The 11,899-nt window shown below is 48.0% G+C and overlaps 1 protein-coding gene across 1 annotated transcript in view; it reads right to left on the bottom strand.

The window, feature by feature from the left end:
* Positions 1-1,582, bottom strand: part of LOC119381898 (luciferin 4-monooxygenase-like) — a 9,643-nt gene extending 8,061 nt beyond the window's left edge. Inside the window, exons 1-2 of the mRNA XM_049412548.1 lie at positions 1,460-1,582; positions 789-1,019 (exon numbers count right to left, since the gene is read on the bottom strand). Coding sequence (XP_049268505.1) covers positions 789-1,019; positions 1,460-1,582 — 354 coding nt within the window. The remainder of the gene's footprint in view (positions 1-788; positions 1,020-1,459) is intronic.
* Between the last annotated feature and the right edge of the window lie 10,317 nt (positions 1,583-11,899).

Genomic DNA, 11,899 nt, shown 5'->3' on the forward strand with positions numbered 1-11,899 from the left:
GACTCGCGGGACTGCTGGGCTCGTTCACGTAACCGCTGTTCGGCTTGCAGCTTGCGAACGGCAGGGCGGCCAAAGACGTCGATGATGGCGGTCTTGAAAGCGGACCACGTAGCGAAATCGGATGCGTGGTTGTTGTACCATAGACTTGCCACACCCGCGAGGTAGAAAACGAGGTTGCTCAGTTTGCCTGCCTCGTCCCATTTATTAGGGACGCTCACACGCTCGTAGATCGCGAGCCAGTCCTCGACGTCGGTGCCATCCGCGCCGGTGAAGATAGGAGGGTCGCGGATGCGGGGTACACCCGGACAGGGCGTCGGTGCAAGAGGAGGCGTCTGCTGGGCGGCGTCTTGAGTCATGGTAGCAGGCACGGTACGGGATCGAAGCTCCAAGGGCATCGAATGCGGACCGCAGTTGTTTAAAGGGCACAGCACCTCCACCAAATTGTCAAGACGTTTATTAACGGGCACTCAGCGACGGCGCACGGCAGCGACAGTCAAAGCGGGGCCGACTCTCTGCACGAGGTGCGTGCTCTCCGAGAAGAGAACGACCCACTGGAAGGCGCTCGACAGGACGACCCATTACTGAGTAGGAATGCTTCGCTACAATATATATATATATATATATATATATATATATAGAAGACATGGGACGTTAGGCTACGTTAGAGCCGGTAAACATATTAGGAGTATTAAAAGAAACACCTAAAAACTAGAAAAACTAGATTGAATAAAAGAATCAGGAAATGGAAAAATAACCACAAGTCCACAAGTCCGCCAATCAATAAGCACACCCAGTTGGCGGAAATCCAACGTACTGGGCGTCATGACAGCCTTGGAGAAGACGATGCCGCCCCCGGCGCAGAGCGTGCCGCCAATGGCAAGCACCAGGTCGGAGCTGTTGGCTGCGTGCACGCACGCCCGCTGTCCGGGCCCGAAGCCGAGCCACTCGAGCGCATCCGCCACGCGCAGCCACTGCTCGCGCAGCTGGCCGTAGCTGAAGCTGGCGCCGTCCGCCACCGTCTGCACACGGCGCCATGGTTTCAACGAGTGCCGTTAAAGTCCCGTGCATTCACAACAGCAGTCAACACGCGATTTTCATGCATACGTGTCTATATAATTTGCGAATTATCGCCGTCACCGTCGGCGTCGCCATCATGTTTCCTATAAATTGAAAGAACAGTAAGATCCTACGTATGTTGTGCGTCTGCATGAGCAACGCAAGTGTGAGCTGAAAAGGGTGGTCTTAGAGCGAGCCCTGCTTTTGCGTGCCTATAGTGTAGTATAAGCAGTAGACGTACGTCCTACTTTGCTTTAAAGTGCATTGGACTCCATGAGCTTTATTTGTATTTCTGTCTCGCTGTCTCTGGATCTGCACATATGTCCTCGTTTCCTATTACCTCGCTCTCCGTGCTATTTAATGCGATCGTAGGTCCTTAAAAATTAGTTATGCCTGTGCATACCACCGCAATGCGATTTCCATACTCCTCGCAGGTGTTCCAGAGAAAAGTCCCAAAGTCCACCTCCGGAATGTCCATGACCTGGATCCTGTGCCTGACCACGCCAGCATCGATGGTGACAGCCATGTTGGCGGCCCACTGCGCAATTTTTCAGTCCTTTCCACCTTGTAACCCATTTCCACAGCCCGTTTCCATGCACTGACATTCTGTCCCATCTTCTTCTCGTTTTCCGTGTTGTTTCACTTAGGATCCTTTCCCGCTAAGCCGAATGGAAGAAATGTTATTCTAGTATCATAATGCGAAATACACAGTACATACAAGATTGATGAGACTCTTCTAGCCGGACCGGAGGCTATGAGTCTAATCAGCCTTAATTGTATCAGTAAATAAGTCTAAAAGTAGCAGCCTCTTCTGCTCAACGCATAAATCGCAGTTATGTCACATATCAAAAGGGAATAATAATAATAATAATAATAATAATAATAATAATAATAATAATAATAATAATAATAATAATAATAATAATAATAATAATAATAATAATAATAATAATAATAAAGTTAGCAGTTGTAAGATTGTTAGTTTAATATTTTCCCCGAGTGACTTGCAACATATGCACTTCTGAAAGTGACCTCCTCGATGCAAGCGCGGTCGCCCGCTCTCTCTCAAATCTGAAAACATTCTCTCGCATCAATAATTGGTTTGACACATTTTCTTTAAACTTCGTCGCCTGCTGTTGCGCGTGATTATAGCGAACGAGTTTGGAAAGCCACTGAGCTGACCATTTGTCGTTCTATTCTATAGCAAAACATCTCACATGAAACGTTCATCAAACTGCAGCCATATAGTGTGCGTGCTAGCAAACCACTGGCTTGCTGGCACGCACACTACTGAGATGCCGTGCGCATGAGATGTGCTGCTGACGGGCGTGCATGTTAACTATTATTTATAACGACCGTCAGTGGGCTGCAAGGATGGAAGGAAACGCGAACATGCGGCATCTACAATATCTGCTGTTTCGCATCGCATTTATTTTCAAGCGGTTGTGGCCTGGCTGGTGATAAAAGGTCACTAGGTTAATCCATGATACAATGAAGAACCATCTAGCATCTATTTGTTGCCACAAAGGTCAGAGCACGATGAAAACAGTGCGACGCGCTTTTCGCGTTTCTTTCCATCCCTCCTACATGTAGTACATAATAAACTCACTGTAAACTATGCATATGAAACGTCGAAGAGGAAGACGTACTCACAAAAGAGAACCGTAAATACTTGACCTGATGAGCTTATCGAACACAGCGTTGTTCGACAAAGCTGAACTTTCGCGCCAATTTCTACCGGGAGGCCAATAAGTCGACGTGAAACGCACGACGTCGGAGCGCGCAGTTCAGCCGCACAAAGCAGGGCACGTCCTTATTCTTATATAGGCCTGTTGTTTGAATTACTGTTCATTCGCTGAAAACACGTTGCAGTGATGTCATATTCATCGGAAAACCAGGACGAGCAAAATACGGGTCACAGATCGCCCACACAGACATCCCGTGCGCTACATTACAGGCACAGCTATTGCACCATACTTGGCAGTGTTCGCCGCACTGTACCTGAAGAGCGTTGCGCCGATTCTTTATTCGGTTATTTATTTGTGCACATTTTTCGGTCTTCAGACTGGGAACGGCAGCGTTTGGACAGAAAGTCTGTTTATACCCACTTTCGCTTTTATCGTTTCGGAATGGTAAATAATATACAAAAAAAAAGCATTGTTCCAGTTACGGCTGAACACTTGTGCTTCCCCGCAGTATATAGAGCACCTAGCTGTGGCGCAGCACGTTTTGAAGACTATTTGCTTGAATCTGCATTTAGAGTGGAATGCAGGATCCATGTACGTATAACTAATATAAACAAAGACCTGTCTGTCAGTAGCTAGTGCATGTTTGTGAAGCTCGATGATCAACAGCTAGTATTTGATGCATGCATGGATACATGTCCCTCAAGGAAATTCCTTCAGTTCCGATTTTTCCGTTTTTAATGCTAACTTCACAAATAAACCGATGAAAATAATTTCCCTGACCACTGCAGCTGTTGGCTACGCGTCATTTTGGTCGAGCCACAATCACCAAATATTGCGGATAGAGAGAGAAATAAATTTTTATTCCGTAACCAGGCGCACGTTTTTCTTCGCCCACAGACAGTGGCCATGAACAAAAATGAAAATTCAGAGACCTTCCACGACTGTGAAGACGGAAGCTAGCCGCTGCGGCTGCACGTTCTGCGGCAGCGGCTTCTGGCGCTCCTTCGATTCCCGCTCTCCTTCACCCGAGCGAACGACACGCGTCCGTCCCACAGCGAGTCCAAAGGGCAACTGCTGCATGATAAACAGCGCTAGCGCTATCTCTACGTCACGAGACAAAGGGGCATAACGAAAGGGTGGGAAATGCCGCCACCGAGTATCGCGACACTTGTGAAAGAGGCATCGGCGAGGGAGCGAGGGGCGCCGAAGATTGTTGTTCTACGCGTCGTTTTGTCCGCGGACGCGATTTGCCAGAACCTAGCCATATATATAGCTTTGCTGTAATAACCTATTTGTAAATGACATCCTGTTGTACATTCTCCCGCGTATTCAGAGGTGGTTTCTTCCGGCTTTCAAATTCACGAAGACGACGCGCCGCAATCAATGACAGAGACGGGAGAGATGGATCGCGAACCAACAGGATTCCAATGACGTTTCGCTTTTTTTTTTTTTTTCAGCGAAACTGCTGGACTACTACATTCCTGTTCAAGAATTGCGCAAGTTGCAACTGAATATATTGTTACGAGTCAGGAAGCGTTGAGAACGCTCAGCGGCGGAGCACTGGATGGGGTGAAGATACGGAAGCAGCAACAAAGTGCTCGTCATCGTCTTCTCTCACGGCTCCTCTTTCTTGCTCCTGAGGCGCCGTTACAATATCACGTATCTCAACTCTGATAGTTCTCAAGGCGTACAACTCAGCAGCGCGAACACGAATTCAAAGCGCGTGCGTGAGACTCTCCGATCTTGTGGAATCTCAACAAGCCCGCGGACAGAAGCTGTTAAATTTAGCCCCGATGTTTTTTTCTAGTTCTGCGTTCCATTATGTGTGCAAGTTCTCTTCACCGTTCGCACCACATTTGTGCAGAAAAGCAAGCTTGGACTTGGTAACGCAGGGACTTCATACCTTGTTTTATGTGTCGGAAAACGAGCGGTGGTAGAACATAAAAAAAGGTAAGAGAGAGAAAACAGCGAACTTAACTGGTTTTTCGGATCTGAAGTCATTTATTGCGACAGCAGTAATATCTTATGCAGAGGAGACTGCCATTTTGTTTGCATACTTGCTTATTCATAAAATAATTGCGCTCAAATGACTATAGAAAACAGACCCGCTTCACGGTCGAAGCATTGAAGCGATAGCAAAGTTAAAGCTGCTGTGACGATTTTAAAACTTTAAGCGTGGGTGACATGTAGGCGCGACGTAGCACGCGAAGCAACTTCAGTGTTCAAATGAGAGCACTGCACTGGCTCGGGCCTACCCGAAAACACGGGCCGGGACGGGTAAAGCGCTTTTCATGGCGGGCCCGGGCCGGGCTCGGGCCTGAAGCTCCAGGCTTAGGGTTGGGCCCGGGTTTGAGGTGACGGGCTCTGGTCGGGCCGGGCTTGGACATTGCTCAGTTCTTAAAGGGTCACTAAAGTGAAAGACGGAATCGGTTTAGACTGATTTATACTCTGATAACTCGAATGTCCTTCAGTTCACCACCATAAGTTTATGAATAGAGGAGAAAATCAAGGTCAAAGTTCCGTTTTTAAATTCCGCGTTGAAATCTCCGCGCGTGACGTCACGGATTTCAAACTGTATTTGTCGTGTTTTCGGGATATTGGCTCAAGCAAATTTCCTGAAACTTGGTATGTTAAGTCTATGGCCCCCTCAGACATCAATATACTTCCTTTTTACCGATGAGGAACTACGCTCTATCCAGTAAACACCGTCAGAATGTATGACTTAGTATGACGTCACGGCGTCTGCTGCGCGAATTTCAAGGTGGACCCGCATTTTCTTTTTGAGCGCTTTCGCGTTTAACAAGATTCTTGTCGCGGCGAGAGTGGTGATTTTGGAATTGTAAAAGAGTGATTTACTGATAATATAAAAATAAATTTTCTCTTTCATGTCCTTTTAAGTTTGTTCCGCATACGTTGTGCATACATATATGTTTCACATTTTGTCTTGAAAAAACGCTTTTTTTTATGCCGATAAAGCTATTTGGAGAAGTTTTATGAGAGACAAGTACTGAACTTCTTTTGCTGCTTGCATATGGTGCTACTTGATGTATATAAAACGGGCGAGCAAATAGACCGGGCTCTTATATAGTTAACATCTCACTATTCTGTGATTTGCCTATGTTATTATTTTATATCCGAAATGTTACGCTGTAATCACAGTAATAAATGCAATATAATAAATTTATACCTATAACTTATCATCGTAAGAGCAATCACAGAGATCCAAAGCTGGAAAACGTTCCTGAAAGGTGCAGCCCTCCACTAAAACGAAGCGACTGCACGAAGACTGGTTACATAATATCCCTATAAAGACACATTCTTTCTCCGTGGCTCCTTCACGGCTCCTAGTGGTCATGTGACGCGAGATGGACATTCTCAGCCTGCTTTGTGTGCCCACATTGTTAACGACTGAGCTTTCGTCTTGTTCAGCTATATCAGGGGTCTCAAACTCTCCTCAGCTAACGGGCCGCATTCACGAAAATTTACTCCAGCAAGGGCCAGGACAGTGGCGAAGGGAGCGTGGAGAAGGGGGTGGGGGGAAGAGGTTGTACCAAATGTCAGCTAACGTTGAAAGACATTTTCCATATCTCATATATGGGTCATTTCTGAAGGGTATTTGGCGGCAAGATTCCAACAACATATCGATACATATATCTCCGAATTGACTAAAATCTGGACACCGATTCTGAAATGTAGAGTTTTGTTGCACGGTTATGTATCAACTCATGGTGGCCGCAGGGGGCACCTCACGAAAAAAAAAAACGCTTTAGACCTGTCATGCCTTTAAGAAAATAAAAAGAAATCGGACGAAGACAGTCATGTGCGGGCCGCATGTTTGAGACCCCTGCGCTATATAGTATAGTGCGAAAGCTACATGATACTACCGCAACAGCGTTGGGCAGGAATAGCATAAGTCTATTAAACAAGGCGCGGGATATTCGCTTGACGAAATATCTAGCTTGAAAAAACACAATGTCCCTTTCGAACCATATGCATCCAATGAGTAAAGCCCTAACCACACGTACGCTTTACAACGCGTCAGTGCATGGCGTACCCTCTCCCTGTGTGCACCCCTCTCCTTCCATTGGGAGAGGGCGAAGCTCTGAGTCTACACGCCCCGCGCTGACGCGTTGTAATGCGTACGCGTGGTTAGGGCTTAAGTGTCGACGAACTTATTAGCGCCTTTATTACCACATAGGAACGAACCCCGAAAATAAATCGAAGTCGCTTCGTCCACCTCCTGCCGGTCCTACCCGCTTAGTCCAATGACACCTTCTACCACTACAACATCGTTAGGAAGGCATGTAGGTATATACCATTATAATATGGAAAAAAAGAGCACAGTGTAAACCATGCATACCATACGCTGCTGAAAACTGCAAGGAGAAGCCCTCAAAAAGGAGTTTTATAAATGACATTGAAGAGTGGCCCGACGTTCGGTAACTAGAGGAATGAAGGGATATGAGCTGGACAGCTATGTTCATTCTGCAGAGGTCCACAAAGGCATCCTGCATTTTCTCCAGTGGCGGAAGTTAAGAACGACGACTGTCGACGGCCTTCACAATTCGCAAGGGAGATGTGCGCCCCTGCGGCTAGCGCAAGCAGTGCGATAAACATTAGGCGTGGCAGGATATGTGATGCAACAGCGCATGGCGTGCTTAAAGCCGGTATCTCTTGATAACTTGTTTTTTGCACAATAACATATGAAGAAATAAAACTATAAAATATACAACAAAGAACTTATAAGATGTATGTACCAGCAGTGGTGTGATATACGAAAAGAATGCTATGACAAATATTCTTTTTTTTTCTTCCTTTTGGCATGCTTATACGTATTTCTAAGAGTACATGTGGTGCACACGGTTCGTTATAACTTTCATCTAGATGAGTGTATTTACAACAAGGTACTAAATTTGGCTTTCTTCCTCAATTTCTCTTGCTGTGGCAAGGTGCCATAATGCTGAAGACAGGTGCTACATATTCGGGAGGGTGCACGATTGCCTTTGTCGTTAGAGCATGCTTTAAATTTCAATAGAGCGCAATAAAAACAAAGTGAAGAGAGCGTTCTGTTCTCTGTCTCCTCTGTTTTTATTGCGATCCCTATCGAAGTTGAACTCATGTTGCAAATCACCATCCTTGCTACAATACCTGATAAAAAACGCTCTTGATGATCGCCATTCTATTTGAAGAAAGAATTAGCACAGTATACCACTGCCGAACAAACATTCATTGTACCCAGTATGTCCGCTCAACTGTTTCCACCGTGAGCCCCTTTTCACAAGAAATTACCGTATAGTTAAAGTACAATTGTTAGCGAAACATGCGCCGACAAAGCGTAGATATTTGCCACTTAAAACACCTCGCTGTCGATTCCATGTTCGGGCGACACCACCTAGATTACTGTGTCGGGCCGGGCCGCGGGCCGGGTAGGCGAAATTTTTTCTCGGGTTCGGCCCAGGCCCGGGTCTCGCTTTGAGTCGCCGGGCCGGGTTCGGGTGGGTAAACTTGAACGAGTTGGCCCGGGCCGAAAATCACGGCCCGTGCAGTGCTCTAGTTCAAATACGTCTCTTGAACACAGAGCGCGCCTTTGAATTTAAGTTACGTAGGAGCTCTTTCACGCCGTAGAAACCTGTTTATATGAATTTCGTTTTAAAAAACCCCTAAAAGCCCCTTTAAATTCACAGATATACGATTAAACCTTTTTTTTTTGTAGCTCGTAATGAATATAGACTTACCATTTCGTGCCAATTAGTCTGAAATTTAGTGGCGCGGTCCACAGCTTGAGGACCGCGCGGCCTGGACTACGTACGCAGCGTGGTATGCTCATTTCCGGACTGTATACTAGCACACAGTCCGGAAAGTCAGCATACGTGAACAGTGTGATCATTGTACATTTATTGTGATAGCAACGATACGGACACTCTAAGCGTATTTTTGCTGTCGGCGTCGCCGTGAGGTTCCGTATGAAGTCTAAGTTGCGATAACATCGCCCCACGCGTCGTATATTGTTTTCGTGCGAGTTACAGCGTGCGAAGGCAGCCGACGATCGGGGCTCAAGCGCAAAGGAAACGCGCCGGCCGTCTCCGTTGCGCCGAAAGGCCCATGGGGCGGGGTGGCCCCGGAGAGGGAGGAGAGGGGAGGGGCTCCCGCAGAGACTGCGTACTAGAGGTGTGCACGGGCTCCGGGTAGCCCGAAAGCCCGAGCCCGACCCGGCCCGCGGGCCGGGCTCGGGCTACTTGGAGTTTTATCGGGCCGGGCTCGGGCCCAGCGCAAAGCCCGACTCAAGCCCGAAACATAGAGAATGAGCGGGAATTATTTTCCAGCACGCATACAGCGCCTTTTCCGTGACCGCCCTTTAACGCTTTTCCTTTCCTTTCACTACTTTAAACAAAACGGGAGCAGGTAAAGCACTGCCTCTGTTGCACTCCGACAAACAGAGAAGTAACACCACCTGAGCTAGTGACGGCGCCACGCAACTGTTCGCGTTAGATTTAAGGCCAAATCCCATTTGAGTGAAAATGGACGAGACAGCGACCCGACGTAGATCGCCTTCGTGCAAGCTGACGCTTGCATGGGTATACCCCATACACGTGACGGCTTTGGGGAGCGAACACCATTGTTGCTGGCACGAGGCCGTCTACTTGTAATTTGTAATCCGTGTAATAGAGACTGCTCGTCGTGTGTCGTTTGATCATATTTCATATGCTCAATAAAATGCCAAATTACCGGAAAACGATGTTTTGTTTTCGCAGCGAACCTTCAAAAAACCGAGCCGGGCCTGGCCGGGCCCGGGATTGTGTTTTCTTACGTCAGGCCGTGCCGGGCGGGCTCGCAGCCCTTTGCCCTCGGGCTCGGGCGGGCCTTCGACAAAGTCAGCGGGCCCGGGCCCGGCTCGGGCTCGGAAATAAGGCCCGTGCACAGCTCTACTGCGTACATTGACCGGCCGCGCACTATCTCGACAGGGATCAGCAAATAATCCTAAAGGACTTCTTTTTGGGCGAGCTGGTGCTCCGAGAAACGTACAGGAAGAAGGACACTTTCCGCGCATGCGTGAAGAGCCACCGTCGGTCAAGTGTAAGCAATCAGCAGAAAAGGCTCACACCTTTGTGAGTGCTCTGTTCTCACCGCCGTTTGCTTTGAAGATATATCGCATATTCAGTGCGGCGAAGCTTACTGTTTACAGCGAAGCTGTCTTTGCGGACCCTGTACCAGTGTACCAGTGTCGTCGTTCGCGTTCGCTAAAACAGGACGCGTGGCCAGGGGGAAAGGAGGAGCCTCGTGAGAGCGGGAAAGAGATGGAGCATGGAGGTCACGTGATCGACGGCGGAGAGGAGGCGTAACCTTTTCTCCGAGTGAAAGTGGAAGGCGAGTTGGGCGAGTCGGCGAGTGGCGAGTGACAAGGGGGGCCCCTCGAAGCGAATCACGCGCGCGTCTGCGGTCTGCGGGGCTCATTCTCGGCGCCTACCGCTGAGCGCGGATCCTTCCACCCCTGCCCCCCTGCCCTTGCTGCCGGTTTTGCTGACTTCTACCATGTCCGAGCCACAACGACATCCTTAACACTGCTATCCCCTTTTCTCCCACCCTCCCCCACCCCAAGACGTGCGCCGTGAGGCGTCTCATTCTTCATTCAACCACAATTATTATTATTATTCTCGCCCTGACGTTGCTGAGGTTGTCATGTTCGTTGAGTGACGGTATAAGTATTCTGTGGAGTGGCCGTGGCTAAAGCCCCTCCATCGCGTGGAGGGGCTTTAGCCGTGGCAAGCCCAAAACGCCGAGCGCCAGCGACGACGCTGCCGGTGGTTTCGCCGGTGCCAACACGAGCTTACGAGGAGAGACGCATTTCGCGAGCCGGTTAGGGGGTATATATAAAATATGTACTTAGTGAAAACTTTGCCGAAACCTAGGAGGAAAATGAAATGCCTAACGAAAGGGGCGACAGCATTGCTGTCCGACGGTTTTCACAGCGTGGAACTGTCTGGATTTCTTTGTTTGGTGGCTACGGACAGAAAATGCTCGGAAATTCGCATCCGCGAATCCCGTGCTCAGTAGACTATCTTTACGCCGACTGAACACGTGAGGAGAAAGCGCTCGCCCATTGGCCCACGCTCCCGCGCGGGCTCTTGTATTCGTTAATGCATTTAGCTGGGCTAGTCTGTACTGACTGAATGCTTCCATAAACTAGCGAACACGCACAAAGATACAGAAAAGACACAGGACAACCGCTACCATTATGATGTTTAGATTTGCTAGCGTCGGTGGTGGCACTATGTCGCATTTATCCGCGGTTTTTATGAATCAAAATAACTTAACGTTGGGGCAGGCATACGACAGCCTGCAACAGTTGGTGCATACCTGATTAGTTCAAGATGGCTTGCCAACTTGCATGTTGCTACGACTACAAGTCGGAAGGCCGTGAGAAAGACGGAGGACTTTGGTTCACCGACACTTAAACTGAAAATAGGAAGAGGACACTAGGTTTCGTGCTAAGCTAGTGGCAATTAAAATATGTCGCCTTCAGGACAGATAACCTTTAAAATAGCATTGACTACCATGTGGCCCAGCAAAAGGAAGAGATGTTCTCCACCCTCTTGACAGGAATAGGTGACAACGAGAAACTGAGTAAACAGTATGTCGGCATGTCTGAGCCTTGGTTAATCACAAAAGGAGGCACCATACTCTGCCTTCAATGGCGTGCAGCTTGTCTTTAGCAATGTTGAGTACCATGGGTATAATGACTATCATAAGACAGTGCTAATATCACATTGCCTTTGACAGGATTGAGGGTGCCACTGGACCGTCGTGTATAACAACCACCTAAAGGTTGATATTAAAACCTCCTACTTGAAGAAAGTTCCTCATGATAAGAAAGCATGCATGACAATTACAAACATTTGCATGGATGGTTAGGTTAGCAGAATGTGAATACGCTTAAATATGGCGAGACTAGCGAGAAGGTACGACATGTGGGACTGAGGCTGAACTTTGAAAAGGTTGCGGTTGGAGCTATACCTCATACTGCAAACCCCTCTTACCCACACAAGTGGCTTCCCACCAAAAATAAGAATGGGGTGGCGCCTGGCTTGATTACACATCTACGGCGTGTGTGCTTGGAGACAATGCCTATGCTGAAGATGGTTCAGCTGCTTTTCAAA

This window comes from Rhipicephalus sanguineus, chromosome 1 (genome assembly GCF_013339695.2).
Source record: "Rhipicephalus sanguineus isolate Rsan-2018 chromosome 1, BIME_Rsan_1.4, whole genome shotgun sequence".
NCBI classification, from domain to species: Eukaryota; Metazoa; Arthropoda; class Arachnida; order Ixodida; family Ixodidae; genus Rhipicephalus; species Rhipicephalus sanguineus.